This window comes from Dermacentor variabilis, chromosome 7, assembly GCF_050947875.1.
Source record: "Dermacentor variabilis isolate Ectoservices chromosome 7, ASM5094787v1, whole genome shotgun sequence".
NCBI classification, from domain to species: Eukaryota; Metazoa; Arthropoda; class Arachnida; order Ixodida; family Ixodidae; genus Dermacentor; species Dermacentor variabilis.
The window spans coordinates 160,527,085-160,543,867 of record NC_134574.1 but is presented as its reverse complement, the minus strand read 5'-3'; the positions used below and the strand labels follow the sequence as shown (position 1 = coordinate 160,543,867).

General features: G+C 45.1%; 1 protein-coding gene across 2 annotated transcripts in view; it reads right to left on the bottom strand.

The window, feature by feature from the left end:
* Window positions 1–16,783, bottom strand: part of pall (F-box protein pallbearer) — a 30,120-nt gene that overhangs the window by 12,143 nt on the left and 1,194 nt on the right. For both annotated transcript variants that reach the window (XM_075699920.1, XM_075699921.1), the window contains exons 2-3: window positions 15,283–15,531; window positions 9,991–10,249 (exon numbers count right to left, since the gene is read on the bottom strand). In XM_075699920.1, coding sequence (XP_075556035.1) covers window positions 9,991–10,249; window positions 15,283–15,531 — 508 coding nt within the window. The remainder of the gene's footprint in view (window positions 1–9,990; window positions 10,250–15,282; window positions 15,532–16,783) is intronic.

Here is a 16,783-nt window from a genome sequence, read left to right as displayed (position 1 = left end):
TGGAGGAGGAGGGCATGGCTAAAGGGCGAGAAGAAAAATGCAGTGCAGCAATGATGACTATGAGATGGCGCGTGTCATCTGGGAGGTCTGTCAGCAGTGGCTGCTGTGAATTGCACCCATATGTCGACCACACAGTGGCTCTCGCGATTTTCAGATTAGCGAGGAAGTTGTGCCATATTTTACTCCATTTGCAACATGCCGCACGAGACAGATTGTTCGCGCCAGCCAATATATCGTGAAATGAAAAAAAGCATAGAGCTGCGCTCAAATTTCGTATTAGGGAGTATCGTAAATGTCGGCAAATTTTTTAGCAAGAAAAATAGGCAAAGGTCTTGTGTGTGTTATACAACAGCGACTCATTTCGCAGGGTCCGCTTCGACTCCTATTTTGAAGTCAGCTTTGCTGCAATACAGTTGTGTTTAGCGGTAAAGCATACAAATGTTGCAAATGCGGTTTTGGTTTTGTGTCCGAATGCGCCGCACAAGCAATTTTCAACCCAAATCTCATTTTTAAAAAGTTATGCAGATCCCACGCACTGTGGGAATCAATGTAAGCGAAGCTTGCTTTGATTGACAATTAGCGGCGATGTTGATGGTGAATGTTTAATTTCTTCAACATTTTGTCCAACACAAGAGTAGTGAGTTGATGTTAAATGTTACCTTGCGTGTACCAGTGCTGTTTGTCTGCGTTGTACACAAAACACAAAGGGAGACGTGTTTGCTTGAGGCATTGTTGTGCGCCATATTTCATAACCTCTGAGAGGGTTGAGCACCGTCATTGCCTTACATGGCACATCGCATCGTGGCAGAAGCATAAAACTTGAATTGGATTATGGGGCTGTATGTGCCAAAACCACAATCGGATTATGAGGCAGGCCATAGTGGCACACTCTGGATTAATTTTGGCACCGTGGTGTTCTTTAACGTGTCCCTAAATCAAAGTGTGTGAGCGCTTTTTATTCCCCCCCACCGAAATGTGACTGTCTCGGTCAAGTCCGCAACCGCGAGCGATGCCATAGCCACAAAGCTATCATGGCGGGCGTAGAAGTGTTGATTTGACGTGCAACCGCTTCCATTGTGTTGTCTAGACCCTGTGGTAAGCTTTAATTAATGCGGCTCTGCTTCCGCACGCCCTGTGTTAGTTGTCCGCTTGACATATTTGCATGTTTTTATTTTTGAGAAATTGTAGAAATGCACCATACTGCACCTTGAACTTAAGTGTATCCAGCATTTCCTTGCCTTCTCACGTCACCTTTTCCCTATCCCCTGAAGTGGCAGTGCCTGTTTTGGCGAAGAGCAAATGTGTTGAACACATGTCATCTCTAGTCAAAAACGACTATTTTCGACCTGCCCTAGGAAGGTTTTCAAGCGAGAATGATAGCTCACAATGCCCGTTCACGGCATTTATCAGATTCTAACATGCACCTTTTTTTTTTCTTTCTAGAAAAGTGGGCCGAAAATTGGCTCCACAGTGCCGATTGGACACTATACCAAAACCGTCTCGGCGGTGTTGGCAGGATGTAATGCGGCAAAGCTGACTTTAGGAAATTGGACGCCGTTCTGCAACACATTTTGGACCCTTGCCCATTTTTCTTGCTAAAAAATTGGGTGTGCTTTAGACTTCTACATTGTTTAGGAGCTCTATTATCATTCTACATTATTTATCTGCTTATCTTCATGTTTTTTTTCTGCATCATGTTTAATTCGATCCGCCGGATAATTCAATCAGTTTTGGCAGTCCCAACAGGGTTAATTAAATGAACAGAAGTCGACTGTATATTCATGTCAGTTATCTCTAAAGAACACACCTGCTAATAGAGAACCACATAGTCTTCAACGGCTTCATTATTCCGACACATCGTACGTTGCATATGAACGTTAACAAAATGCGTGGAAGGGTAGCCAAGTAAGCATTTGTGTGCTTAAAACTATACGTTGCCCACCATTGCTACTAATATTCAACTCGTGTCCTTGTGGCAATGTGCACTTCAGAGAAGGATGCACTTTCCATGCAGTATCACACAAAACTCGTGGGTAGTAATTAGCATAGGTCAGCAAGCTCGCTCATGAGTCAGCTCACTTACACTCAGATAAGCCCGGGAGCCAGAGTCAGATTAAGCTCTAAGCAGGAGATAAAATTTGTGAGTGAGTCTTACTGAGTTTTGTTTACTTCACTGACCTATGGTAATTTGTGTAAAGTGGTGCGCACTACAAAGAGTCTAAGACTGGTGGTGGCCATGCATACACAGTAAATCAGCAATTTTTCAGACAGGCCCGATAATTTGGATGCTTTTGCGGCACTGCCACGTATCCCTATAGAGCTAATGTATAATGACATTAAAAATTTCAGAAGCTCAAACATTTTGCCGTCAGATGTTCTGGATTTTATGCCGTGACCACAACTTCTAAACAGCCTTCATTGAAGCCACGACCAGTGCCATTTTGATTTATCTCGTAACCTCGAACCAGCACTTTCGCACGCTGATGTATTGGCAGCCATAACTACTGCAGCTACCACAGACATTTGTTTTTGCCACATGGTATTCGGCAAGTTTGGTGCACAGTCATTTTGTGCTGCCGTGCGCTCTGTGATGCTAGGCCTAGCTGATTCTACGTTTACTTAGAAACTTCCTGCTGTTCGATGACATGCTTTTAATGTGTTAGCATTAAGGGGGACCAACTTGCATTGACTACGGAAAAGGCAATTATTATGCCTGGGCAAAAAGCTTCTGCGTGCGAGTCGCCTCAAATAAAAAAAGTTTTTCCCTTTTTTCTCTGCTGACGTGTTTCACGAGGGGAGACGCGTGAGTGGTGCAAAGGTCTGTACCTGCCAGATATCAGTGTGTGCGCACCTAGGAGGGTGGGAGAAGCGAAGGCCAGTGGTGTCATCTTCAAAAGTGCCTCCACACTGGCTGGTTAACAGAAGTGTGGAGCCCGTAAACTTCTGGAAACTTACTTCTGGCCATTGTTCAGGTGTCAGTTGTCATGGGTGCAGCCAGCAAAATTCCACCCTTCCTCAATTTCATCCAACAGTAACAAGAATAGTCGCTTTTCACACAACCAGATGCCAGTTGACACCAATGCTGCGTCCTATACACGTGGTTCTCGCTTTAGGAGTGTCAAAGTGGAAAAAAGTGTACATGAAGTGTGGGAAACCAGTCGGGTGGTAAATATAGACATATAGTGCAACTGACGGTAGTCTTCTTCGGACTACCATCAGATGCACTTCGATTCTAGAAGAGGCAGGATGTGTGTCGAGTGAGCTGCTAAACAATAATTTGCAATGTGATGAATGCGGTTTAAATCATGGATCCGGGACCTCAAAGAGGAGCAACGTAATGCCCTTACTGCTAAATCACCGCTGACTGACTTTTTTTTTTAAATTTACTGCTGTCGACAATGGTGCTGACTCCATGTTCCATCATTGTTGCTGATAGTTTTGAAGTGCAGAAAGCACTACCGTTGGTTCACAATGGGGGGGGGGGGGGAGGAACAAAAAAAAAAAAAAACACAAACTATCATCTTGCCAGTTGAGAGCAGCTACTCACAAGCTGACGTGAGCAAAGAGTTTGGCATTTCCAAGCAGGTGATTTTGGATTTGTTCAAAAATAAGGTGAAGATCCTAGAAACCGCTGGAAAATAAAGAAAGGCTCAAATGACGTCAGAACGCGAGTCATGGTGTCTATCTAAAACTTGAGGAAGCTTTACATGCTATAATTGCCAAGCAGGTTCCAATCTCGCATTGCACCTTGAAATAAAAGGTGAAAGCTCTCGCGCTTCAAATGAATGTGGAGTATTTACAAGATCAGTGATGGGTGAATGAGACATGATTGAGAATGACTTCAGATTCGATATGATGTGCGGTGAAAGCAGTGCTGTCAACGATTCAGCCATTTGAACAATATCGCAATGGAAAGCTCCAGTCTTTGTCGCAGCAGTTTGTGCTTGAGAACATTTTCAACTGCGATGAAACTGGGTTGTTCTACAAAATGCTCCCAGGAAAAAGGCTTGCCCTTGCTGTTTACCCCTGCCATGGAGGCGAACACAGTAAAGAACGGCCGACTGTCTTCGTAGGCAGCAGCATGTTGGGTAGGTAGCGAGAAGCTTCCAATGCTTGTCATAGGGAAATTGAAGAATCCAATATGTTTTAATGGGGCAACCGCACCTGCTTTACACGAAGCGAACAAGAAGGCTTGGATAATGCAGCAGTTATTCGAATAGTACATCCACAATATGGACAGAAGGTTTGAATAGCAGAAAGTTTGGCTGTTTGTGGACAAATGTGCTTTGCATGGACACACCAAGAAGCTACAGGCTGTACAGATGGAATTCCTACCTCTGAACATGACAGCAATCCTCCAGTTGATCGACCCTGGCGTGATTCGCAATATTAAGCTTTTGTACAGGTCACACATGCTCAGACACTCGAACAGTGCCAAAAGTTAGAAAGTTGATCTCAGGTCTGCTGTCGGCGTGCTTATGGATGCATGGGAGGCAGCAACACAAGACAAGCTTCGCCAGTGTTTTCACCACGTGAGCCTCGCACTCTGTATTGGGCCAGCAATCTTGACTGAAGATAACGAAAGCATGCCTGATCAGTCCTCTTCCGCAGACCTTGTTACTGATGACCTATGCAAATGCTGATCTTTTGAGATAACATTTGAATGATTTCTTGCAGCTGAGAACGAGGACAACCTCTGTGCGGAATTAACAAATGAAAAATGAGGAGCCAGCGCCTGTGTTACTGAGAAGCTCCGAGTTAATGCGAGCATTGATGACCCTGTTATCAGTGAAAGTGATGTCATGACCCTAGGCGAAATTCAAGCATACATTATTTTGTGCAAGCGGAACGTCATGCAAAGGGTGAATTAATGAATTTTACAAACCAAAAGTGTTATAAGAGGTAGCCTTCAGACCTTGTGTATTTATTTTCACTGCAATAGAAATTATATGGACACTCCAGGCACATTTCCACCATTGTCATTGCTGTGATGTTTTATGTAAAGTTCAAGGGCAAAAACATCATGGCCGCACACCGTATGCGGCATGTGCGAGTGAAAGCGTGCGAGGGTGAGCTGATGATGGTGGCCCGATCTCGTGCGGGCAAGGGAAGAAGTGTGCAGTCTTACAATGCGTGCACGGTACCAGGGGAGGGATACTACTCTGGCGGCTGCTGCACATGGTGCGGCCACGCGGGCCCTATCTTGAAAGCGGTCTGTGATGGGGACAGAGTGGGCCGAGTGCCGATAGCTTCGTGTGCGCTGTGTTCTCGCCGCTTAGTTTGTGTTGAAGCGAGAGGCAGCACGAAGGTCAATTCGCTCGCTGCTACTGCTGCCATGCTTCCTCACGCCAATGTTCTTGACAGGGAGTTTCCGCTGTCATCGAGTGAGATGTGTTCATGTTTGCTTGTGCGTGCATGACACAATGCTTGTTAGTTTAGTTAGTAAGAGGATGTTTACAAGTTTATATGGCCGATCAAACTACTATCCTTACTTCATATAGCTGTCTAATAATTTGCTATCGCAATTGATGCTTCGCCTTTCACGAGAAGCTGTGACTTCTTTTATCAATGGCTTTTTACAGAGCCACCTCAATGATGCACTGGCAGAGTTGCAGAGTTCTGCTACTCCGTCCTAGACATCCTCCACTCAAGCAATATCAATAAAATAGTGGTTTTCCAGCATGCGTTCATTTTTTTGGACTGCCTGATTTTTCAGATACTTTCGCAGTTCCAAGGGAGCCTGAAAAATTTATGCCGACGGTACTTCGGAGGCCACTGCAGGCAATACTGTAGTGGATGAGGACAATATTGCATGCATTTCAGAGAAGTTGTACTGCAGAAGACAGCGGTTTCCACGGTGACAACCTGCTGCTGTTGCTGTATGCGAGTACAATGCCAGAGAAATCGCTCAAGTCTATCAATTTCTTTTGTTTTTTCCTGCACCCACATCAGAATGCAGCCATAACAGCGGCGATATGTCCAGCCGAGCCCACTTCTTCCCTCCAGTTTCGGCTGCAAGATCACCATTTTGTATTTCTTATCTAACTTGCAGGGTTTTTCCGTAAAGTAATGAGACTGCCTACCGTGCGGCGCTGCAGTCGCCAGTAGTGTGGTCCCCAGAGGCTAAATTTATGGTGGGAGTTTTAAGCTAAGTAATGCTTCGGGCAGCAGTTGCGTCCGGGCTCTGATGCAGTGAGGATCTGAGGTGGCGCAAGATATGTTTCTGAGTTTTTGTCATGGCAGAAAATGCCAGAAATGAAGCATTCGCTCGAGCAGGGGCATGCGATTAAATTTCGCTTTTACATGGGCAAAACCACTTCCGAGACGCTTGCCTTGGTTAAGGAGACTTAACAAAGACGACACCCTGTCAAGGGCCCAGGTTTTCCAGCGGTTCAGTGAGTTCGAGAATGGACGGGAGACCATTGAAGACATGGAGCAATCTTGGACGCCTTCCAACGAATGCAGAGTGTCTACCAACCAGAAAAACCGGGAATTCTCAGGGATTCTTAACAGTCTGGAAATACTCAGGGAAAACTTGGTAAAATTGTGCTTCTATCAGGGAAAATTAGCTGTAATTTTATCGAAAGGAAACAAAAGTCGCACTAATGCTGGCTCGAGTAACAGAGGAGTTGTACCGAATCATCTTTGATGCCATGTCATCGGCTGGAGGAGTTGCCAGTGTACAGTCAATGGCCGATTTTTCGGTCGTATCTTTTGGACCGATTTTTTGGACGGCCATGTACCTCATAGAGTCAATATATAAGAATGACTGAAATTTTGGACGCAAGAACCCTTCGCCGTTTGACCTTCCAGACTTCTTGCAGTGACCACAGGTCCGAAATGGCATTAATCAAAGCCACTACTGCCGTCATTTTGATTTTCTCACCGCCTCGAACCGGCGCTCTTGCACGCAGATCCGCTGGCAGCTGTAGCCACTACTGCAGCAACACTAGGTCTAGCTGCTTCGACATTTGCGATTAAGCTCCTTGCCATTCGGTTCTGCGTTTTCAAGCGATGCTTGTATTGCCTCACTTGTGACGGCGTCAGTGTTGCCATAAAAAAAAAACTCAAGCCGCGCAAAAATAGAAATTGCTTGTCAGGCTGCGGATTCGAACCACTGATCTCTGTTTTGCAAGACCACCACGCCAACTGATTCAGCGACTGTCGGTTCATCACACACACCCTTTAGAGCGGGGTTTTATATGCATGAAGAAGTAGACGCAGTGCAAGGCACGAGCCAATCACAGGTGTCCCCTTTCTCCAGAGGAGGGAAGGGGTGTGATCGCGTGTTCGCGTGCCTCACGCCCGCCATTCCCCACCAGTTCAGGATCTGCAGTCAGATGGGGAGGCTGTGTTTGGTTCATTCTGCCGAAGAGCAGGCTGCGTTTAAGGAACAGCAGTGGGCCACGTGTCCTGCATTCGACTGAAGAACAGGAGGCGTTTCGCGAATGCCACCCTGAACTCGCTTGAGAAAAGGCTCATCATCGATGTCTCAACCTCGCCGTGAGAGAGCGCGATGCCGAGGCGTTACAACAGCGAAGAGCTACAGATCCCGAGCTTCGCTTGCACCCCTCTTCACAGTAGTGGAAGGGCAGTCAATTTTTTTATTGAAAGATTTCGCCATTGTCAGCAATGGCACCGACTCCGTCTTTGTTCTTCTTGCGATTGGCTTCGAAGCTTGAAAATCACGATGCGTCGCACAATGCCAGTTTTCGAAAGTCAGCTTCGCCTCAATACAGAAATGTTACGCGGTGAAGCATATGCAAAGTATTGCGGTGAAGCGCAACAAGCGAGGAAAGGGGCAATTATCACGGTACACAGTATGTATTATACACGTGTGCACCCGCTGTCTCCTGTCACAGTACCAGGACCGACATGCCTAATAAGTGTACTGGCAGGTCCTCGGGGTTTTTTCGGGTGTGCCTTTGGCGATTTGAGCTCTTAAGGGCAGTAAAAGTTGTGAATTCATTTTTTGGGGTGTTTTCGCGGCCCCAAGGGAGTCAGAAAAATCAGATGTTGACAGTACAACTGACCAAGAGGATGCTTAATATGGTCCGTGGGGCAAATGAGCGGCAGAAGGAGGACAAGAACAGAAAGGACTGATACACTGACAAATGAATGGGAAAGGAAGTGTGCCGCCACTTTGAAGAAGCTTGAGCTCAAAAAACAAGGTGTTGGCTGATGCTGAGAGTATGTCAGGACAGTTAAGATTGACCTTCCAGCTGCTGAGAGAGAATCTCAGTTGTGACAAAGTTCGGACCTCATACCAATGAGCTTGCTATCAGCTGACAGAAATAGCTCATGTTCGAAAATGTTTGCTTCTGTATGCATCTATTTTTATTTATATTTGCAATGGGCATTACCATTTTTTTCGAAGATATTTTATTCACTGTGCATGTTACTAACCCCTCCCTTCTGTTCTCTTTTTAAATAAAATAAATACTACTCCTTACTATTCAAACTGGATTAAGTCCTTTTTTATTTTTTAACATGCTTACTAGAGAGTGGCAGCATTGGGTGACATGGTGTTAGCCTGTCTTGACATAAAACAAAGTTTTGTGTCACTCAGAGAATTTTGCAATGGCACTCGAGGAAAACCTGGAAAATTCAGGGAATTTGGAAATGCCAACTTGGTAGACACCCTGGAGTGGTTTGGATGAAAATGTGGCTAAAGTAAAAAATCTCCTGGACTTCAACTGCCATTTGAGTATCAGATTAATCGCCAAAGACCTCAACATGTGCAAAACAACGGTTCGCGAAATTCCTGAAAATGTGAATATGCGCAAGGTTTGTCTGAAATTGGTGCCAAAAGTGTTGAGTGATGAACAAAAACGACGACGAGTTGACATTTCCTGTGAGATGTTGGTGCAGTTAGAAAGTTAACGAAACATTTTAGACGGCGTAATAACATGGACTAAACATGGGTGTTCTAGTACGACCCCGAAACTAAGTGCCAAAGTTCAGAGTGGCACACCGCGAACTCCTAGCACCCCAGGAAACTGAGAATGTCGAGGTACAAGGTAAAGACAATGTTCATTGTCTTTTTTGACAAGCGTGGGGTGGTCCACAAAGAATTTGTACCTCCGGGACGAACCGTCAACGCCATGTTCCAGTACAAAAAAGTCCTCAAGCACATTCACAGAGGCGTCAAATGGAAACGACCAAAGATTGCTGATCGGTGGAAGCTCCACAACGACAACACTCCAACGCACACTGCCTACCTGGCCCGGACAGGGGTTGCAACCTTGCCGCAACCACCGTACAGCCCTGATGTGAGCCTGGCAGACTTTTTCTTGTTCCGAAAGGTCAAGAGAAGCCTGAAAGGTCACCCTTTCGACAGTGTTCTTGCAATCCGATGGGCTGTCACAGAGTCTCCGAAAGAGGTTATGGCACCTGACTTACAGGGAGCCTTTGCAACATGGGAATCACATTGGCAGCGGTGTATCAACGCCAAAGAAGACTATATTTTAAGAATTTTAATAATATGTACCGTTCAGATCAATAAATTATTTTTGCCAGACCCAGTCTCATTACCCTGTAATGACAAGCCCTGCATTTTGCTTTAAGTCTTGTAAAGTCATGGCTACCATTTTCCTTCCCAGCATTAGACCCAGCCTCTGTTTCGTTTGAAACCCCAAGTCACATTTGTTCACTGCCTACATCATTTCTCTTATGGCATGTTCAAGGCATAGTGATCCGCCAATGTTCTGGCACAGCTTCAAAGGTCATGTAAGACAGCAACTAAATCTTGCTGCGAGTGTAAGCGGGCACAAATGGCAATTACTAAATCCGATAAAAGTAATTAGACCTTCTTATTCTCATAGTATGGCTTTAAAGCGACCCTACATTATTTTACCAGCACTACCCTAGAGTGCTGAAGTGGCCAATCTAAAATGCTATTATGTGTGTTGCACTTCTCTGCAATCTTATGTGCCAAATATTGGTCAAACAGAGAGAGTGAGGTGGCAGCAAAAACTGTTGGAAGCCCACCTAGCTCAGAGCTGCGTGGCACTGTTGCACTGGCAGCACACGGTCCATGGTGTCCTGCGCCAATAAATCCTAGAGTGGGCTTCATGGGTCCCACATGGAGCTTGAGGCCCGGTGCAATGCGCTCATCGAAGTGCTCCATGGCCATCGACGAGATGTCACGCAGCTCTTGCAGAATCTCGTGCGCACGCGGAGGAGTTGTCGTGCAGCCGTTACCAGCCCCTTGAACCAAGCGTAAAACCCTGAAGATCTCATCGATAACCTGCAGCATGGGGAAACAAGGCAAGTCAAGATTGGATATCCATCCATCCAATCGTGATTCTGTGATTGATGTATCAGTTCTTTGTATACAGTGAGACATACCAGTCAAGAACTTATATGCACTGATTTAAAGGAATGTAGTGACAAACATATTGGGTTATTCATTTATTTGTCTGACTACCGTTTTTATTAGATTATAAGGTGAGGGTGCAGCTAAGGGACTCCCCCTCGAAATAACTTGAGTATGCACATTAATATCAGGCAATGTGGGGTAGCTGGTGGATTATTCAGACTTGGTGAGGACTGCCTGAAACACTCGGAAACTAACATGCGCAGAATGCGAAATGGCAACCACGAAATAGGGGGGAACAGAGTTTCAACACGCTGAGGTGGAGAGAGAGTAGGGTTTCCTAGGAGATAACGAAACTGAATTCGTGAGAACCCTTTCTCTTTTCTTCTTTTTTTTTAGGTTTTGAGCCTGCTATACAAGGCTCAAATTGTGCTGCCATGAAGCCAACCTCAAGGCAAAATTTGTACATAACCTGCCACTCCACCCTTACTGTAAAAAGTTTCAAATTCTCAGTGCGCAAAAATATGATACTGCTTCACCTGCCAAATTAATCGCTCAAACTTGCACTGCTGCTGCCATATTAAAACAGTAACTGACTCTATCAGCCTTGCATCCACGGCAGTCGCATTTCAATGGGGGCGAAATGCAAAAACACCCGTGGTACTTAGATTTAGGGGCATCTTAAAGAACCCCAGGTGGTCCAAATTTCCGGAGTCTCCCAATTCCGGCGTGCCTCGTAATCAGATCATGGTTGTAACATGTGAAACCAAATTTTAAAAAAAAAAGCTGCCTTGCATATAAGGCAGGGAGTGACTTCACATCTGTCGGTCACTTCAGGGAGAAAACCTCACTTTATGTTCAAATAAATAAGGTAACTCACAACCCCTCGGGCATTGTTTGGTATGTGGCTTCAGCATGCTATGAATAATTTGGTAATTGTCAACTTTTGCTGCCACATATCTTTATTTTAGATTTCAGTCTCTACCTACGCTTCGAATAAATCTGAATTACATTTTAATGCATCATGTAACCATGCAAACAACAAAGTACAAAGAAGGAAACACACAGGACACTGTCCTGTATGTTTCCTTCTTTGTCCTTTGTTGTTTGCATGGTTAAATGATGCATTCCAATATCGACCACCAACTAGCCCGCCTCTCCCTGTTAAATATGAATTACATTTGGCAGACATTGTCACCGGTGCCTATGCAGCAGTATGTAATCCAGCCTTCACCACCACACATGTACCGCACAAGAGCAAAGACCAGGCGAACAGAGACCATTTTGGAAACCATAGCGATCAGCAACAATCATAAAGAATTTGTGAGCATTGCATCAGTAGCACTGTCACAAAAAGAGTTTCAGTACTTGAATGTAAGCTTAGTGCATGTGTAGCGGTAGTTGGGTTTTTGCCCCTTTCTTTGTAGATTTGTTGCAGAACATCAATATAAATGCTTTTATCCTGGCTTGTGCACATTGTTTGCTCCTGTGCACATACAGTCAAACCCACTTATAACAATATCAGCTTTAACAATATATCCGACAGAACAATGAGAAGCTGCTGCACTGTCAACGTTTGTATGTTTTCAATGGTGAAACAACCCGTTTACTACAATGCCCCCATGCCACATTATTGGTTACAATGGTGAAGTCTGACTACAGGGTGCTGTGCCGAAAGGTAATGAAATGCGAAATCCTTGAAAAAAAAAAAAAAATCAAGCTGCTGCACAATGGCCTGACACTCCAACAGCTGCCGGAAGCTTATTTTGCAGCCTACTTCACGTGCCTCTCTCCCCTTCCCCTTCTACCCCTCCAAGCGCGATGGGCTGCGCCCATAGCTCTACGCCAGGCCACCCTTCGAAACATGAATGGACCGCGCCCGCTGTATTGCTCCCAGATTGCTCAATGGCCCATAGAGAAAGCTCTATGCACTCTATGCAATTGCATACTCGAACGAACCTCTTCCTTTAAATATCTGGGCGTTATTCTTACATCTGACTTAAGCTGGGCCACGCATGTTGAGCATATTACTAACAAGGCAATAAAAAAACTTGGCTTTTTAAAACGCCGTCTGTACCTTGCAAACAGTGACACAAGACTTCGTGCATACATCTCCCTTGTCAGAACAACCCTCGATTACGCCTCAATTATTTGGAACCCTCACACAGCTAACCTTTCTGATTGCATCGAATCAATTCAAAATAAGGCCGCCCGCTTTATTTTGCGCTCCTACTCTCCATATCAAAGTGTGTCAGCATTAAAACAGACCCTTAATCTTCCGGATCTTGACACACGACGGAAATATTTCCGTCTGTCTTTTTTTCACTCCCTTTACTATAGTGGTTCATCTTTTTCATCTGCTCCCATCTTACCCGCCCATTATCTGTCCACCCGCAATGACCATGTATGCAAAGTGGCTCCCATATTTGCTAGGACCAAAAAATTCCAAAATTCCCCTTTCGTGTTATCAGTGAACGAATGGAACGCCCTACCTGAAGATATTGTGACAATCACTGACCCGTCTGCCTTCCAATCAGCCCTGCGCACATTTTTAAATGTATAAAATGTTCAGCTGCCACTTCTTGACTGGCCTGTGTTACATATATGTATAATTTCTAAATTTCCATTTACCCGCACCCACCTGCCACTTGTGCCTTGTTGAAAAATGCCATGTACAGCAAATATGAATTGTACCATGTACTCTCGCCCAAATTACTTTTCGTTTTTTTCTCTTTTTTTTTTCTCTTTTTTTATCTTTCTTTTACAAAGTGTTTCTTCTACTGAAATCTGTGCTTCTTGCCTTCAGTCATTTTTATTACAATATCATGTGTGAATTGTATCCCCCCCTATGTAATGCCTCTCGGGGCCTTTAGGGTATTGAAAATAAATAAATAAATAAATAAATAAAGCTATGACTGGCCCCTCATTCTGCGCAGTACAGATTAGGTCGCTTGCACTCATTATACTAGGTTGGGTCGAAGGCGTTCCTTGCTTCATTTTACTAGCCACAAAAACGGAAGATGGCTGGTCTGCCCGCTGACCATCAGCAATGCATGATGTTGCCAGTGAAAAGAAAGTGCACTGCTACAGATTTAGAAACTTAGTGCTTCTAATCGATGAGGCAATTGTCATGAACGTGCTTGCATCGGATAGCGATGGCGATGATGGCAGCAATGACATGGTAGTGCAGGCTGCCTCAATGTTGCCCTTGTAGGAGGCTTGGCAGATGATTCAATTTCCCTGGGGCTTCATTTTCGCAAGGAATCGTCCGCTGCACTACGTGGAGCACCTGGATAACTTGCAGAAGGATGTCGGCCAGCTTCGTGTAAAGCGAGCAAGGCCAACAGACACGGAGTTTTCTTGTGCAAGCCAGTGAGACGTAAGTGGGTGGTGAGATGCTTGTAGTGATCTCACCTCTGCATTCCTTCAGGATTTCTCAAGCTGAGAGGCTACTGTGGCAACCTTGTAACATTTTTTAGAAGACCCCTTTTCGGGCCACTAATGCGTTGCCTCGGCGGAGCTTGCACATCTCTTGACGCCCGTGACCCCTCTTTGCAGTTGTTATACCAGTGCCATTCTTGAATGCTGACAACCGCGGCTTGTTAGAAGCGATCGGAACGTGCAGGAAGCAAAGTTAAACAGTTAAATGAGTGAACACAATTAGCAGCCGGATGGAGAACGGTGGTGGGGAGGGGCACTGGCCTCCCCGCCATTATAGTTTTCTCATAACAGCAATGCCATCTCTCTATTTTGATTCTTTTTCATGTAACTAGGTCATAACAATTATTGGTTATAACAATGGAATTTTTTTTTGTCACTTGAATACTGTTATAAGTGGGTTTGACTGTACTTGTAATTGTGTAATTTACTCAGCTGATGTCCAGGTCTCGTCCCGTGTTTTCTTGAATTTGGCACTGCAAATATGAATGCTGCTTTTTACTGTCTGCACACAGTGAAAACACTTAGTCCGTGGAACGTCCACATAATGGCCTAATATATGTGCAGCAATGCCGCGCTAATGCCCATGAACTTGCATTGTGCCAACAATGGCTACCGTAATGAGACTAGCAAACTGGGCAAGTCAGTACTGCTTGATGTTCGAAGCGTAGCGCGAGAATTTACGCAAGACGAAAGAGACAGAATAACAGAACAGAGTGCTGTCTGGTCGCTCTCTTTCATCCTGTGTAGGCTTTGGTGATACCCTCCAAGCATGAATGGCTACACGCAAAGTGGTGATGTAGAGTAACACAATACAGAGTTCGCACTTTCATTTGTCACGTAGATTAGCCTTAACGAGCTTGCGATAACCCATAGAATTCAGTTGCCACAAAAAATGGGAAAACCCTTCTATTTCCTGTAGGAAAACTGGAAAGGAAAACTTTGTAAGCAATAGGAGATTGCCACAAAGCACAGTATGCTCCAGTGTCAATATGGATACCTCTTTGGTATACAGGGCAACATAACTTGACTATCTCTTTAGAGGGAAAAAGGCACTCTATTGATTTGACTCACTATAAATTATATTGATAAAACATTTTCCAGGCCTTTTTATAAGAACTGAGCTATAATCTATGCTGGCATATTAATTTGGTGTTCCCTTCAACAAGAGTAGATGACACTGTACATCTCAATGTCTAAGTATTGCATTGTGTTATTGATAGCAACGTTTTTGCTATGCAATAAGAGTCGACCCCTTAGATCGTGTGGCAGCTGGTCTTTTTCTTTTGCACAAAATTTGCAAGAACAAAACTTCATGCTAAATTCTTTTACATGCGAATCATTGTTCAATTTGAAATTTACTATTTGTTTCTTGCGCACTCTTAAAATCAAATATCTAAAAAATAAACCTAAACAGCCCAGACTTAGCTGCTACCGTAAGATGTGCAGGGAGGCTGCAGATTTTGTTGCACAGAAATTTCTTCCTTTCAGAAACAGATAGTAGGGCACATGGCAGGGAACTTCACCTTGCCAGGAATGAAGCAGCACAGGTTCATGTCCATATACTTCATGAAGGTCATGCTAAGCAGAGACAGGCGGGTCTCTATGCTGGTGAGTATCTCACAGTGGCGCGCAAGTGGATGAGTTCGGCGTTCAGACTCCCGTCGTGGAAGCTGCTTCTTGACAGCCTTGAGACACTGTGCATGGAATCGCTCGGCCCGGAAGAAACCCTGGTTCAACAGCCTCTGGCAGCATGCATTGAAGTGACGGCTCACCTGCGCACACGTGGGACAACGACCAGTGGTCAATCAACAGTCAGCACTTGAAATGAACTTCAATGGCCAAGAAATCACACATAAAATAAGGAACATAATGATTTTATCCTTGGGGCTTGCACATTACAGAGGAAAAGAAAAATAGACAGTTGTGCAAATGATGCCAATGGACGTTGGTGTCAGCAAATCGCTTACAAATGATTTCTTCAGCTCATCACTGGCCATACTAGGAGCACGTTCTCCGAGCCCCAGCAACGACAAAGCGCTGCACTTTGTGGAGGACCCAGACTCCAGAATTGTGGCATTGGTAACCAGAATCTTGTGCCCAAGATATTTAAATGTTACAACACTGCTCTTCCCTCCAGCGCACACGTCAAGCTACTTTTCCGTCTTGCTCCTGGTGCCTAACACAAGAAAATGAGAGAAGATGACCAATCAATAATTTTAAAAGCGATTGGTAGTGAAAACGTGTGAAGGGCTGCTGAGAGAGTAAAACATCTTTATTAATAATATTTGAATGGCGAGAGCAGTGTGGGAGGATCCCTCAGTCCAGGGTCTCTAAGATAATCCCGGCGATGTTTCAAGCCCGTTGTATCACAGCTCGGAGGACCTCGGGAGGTCCGTCGCGGAGGGCATCGTCCCACAGCTCTTTGTTGCGTAGGGGGCAAAGGAGAGTTGGCAAGGGAGGAATGAGGTTTGCAGTGCACTCAATCGTGACGTGGAAGATTGTGGGCGAGCTGCCACAGCCAGGGCAACGATCTGCATAATAGTGTGGGTAGAATTTATTGAGCGAGACAAGATTTGGAAAAGTTGCGGTTTGTAACTGGCGTAATGCCACTGCTTCCTCCCGCGAGAAGGACGGCGGTGGTGCGGAGGACACACTGAAGGAGCCAGGCCATTCTATGTACTGTAGTTGCAGAATGTTAGTAAAGGTTGGGAGGAAATTAAGGTAAAAGTAATCACATTTTTTAAATGAAGTAATTGTAAATGGTCACTTTTTTTTCCCCCTGTACATTTTGCGGGTATCGCATCTGGGCCGTTCGGCTAAGATCAATTGTCAGCGTCCACAGGCCCACCGGGTATCCCGCTTGCCTTCCAATCTGGGGTGGCTCAGACCGTCACCACCGCTCCTCCCTCCTCCCGCGAGGGGGGAGGGGGGGCACCTGTGTGGATGGCGTCGATACCTCTGCCAACCAAGGAACACTGAACGTGTCCGGAGACGCCACGTCCATTGACGAGATCACAATCGTAG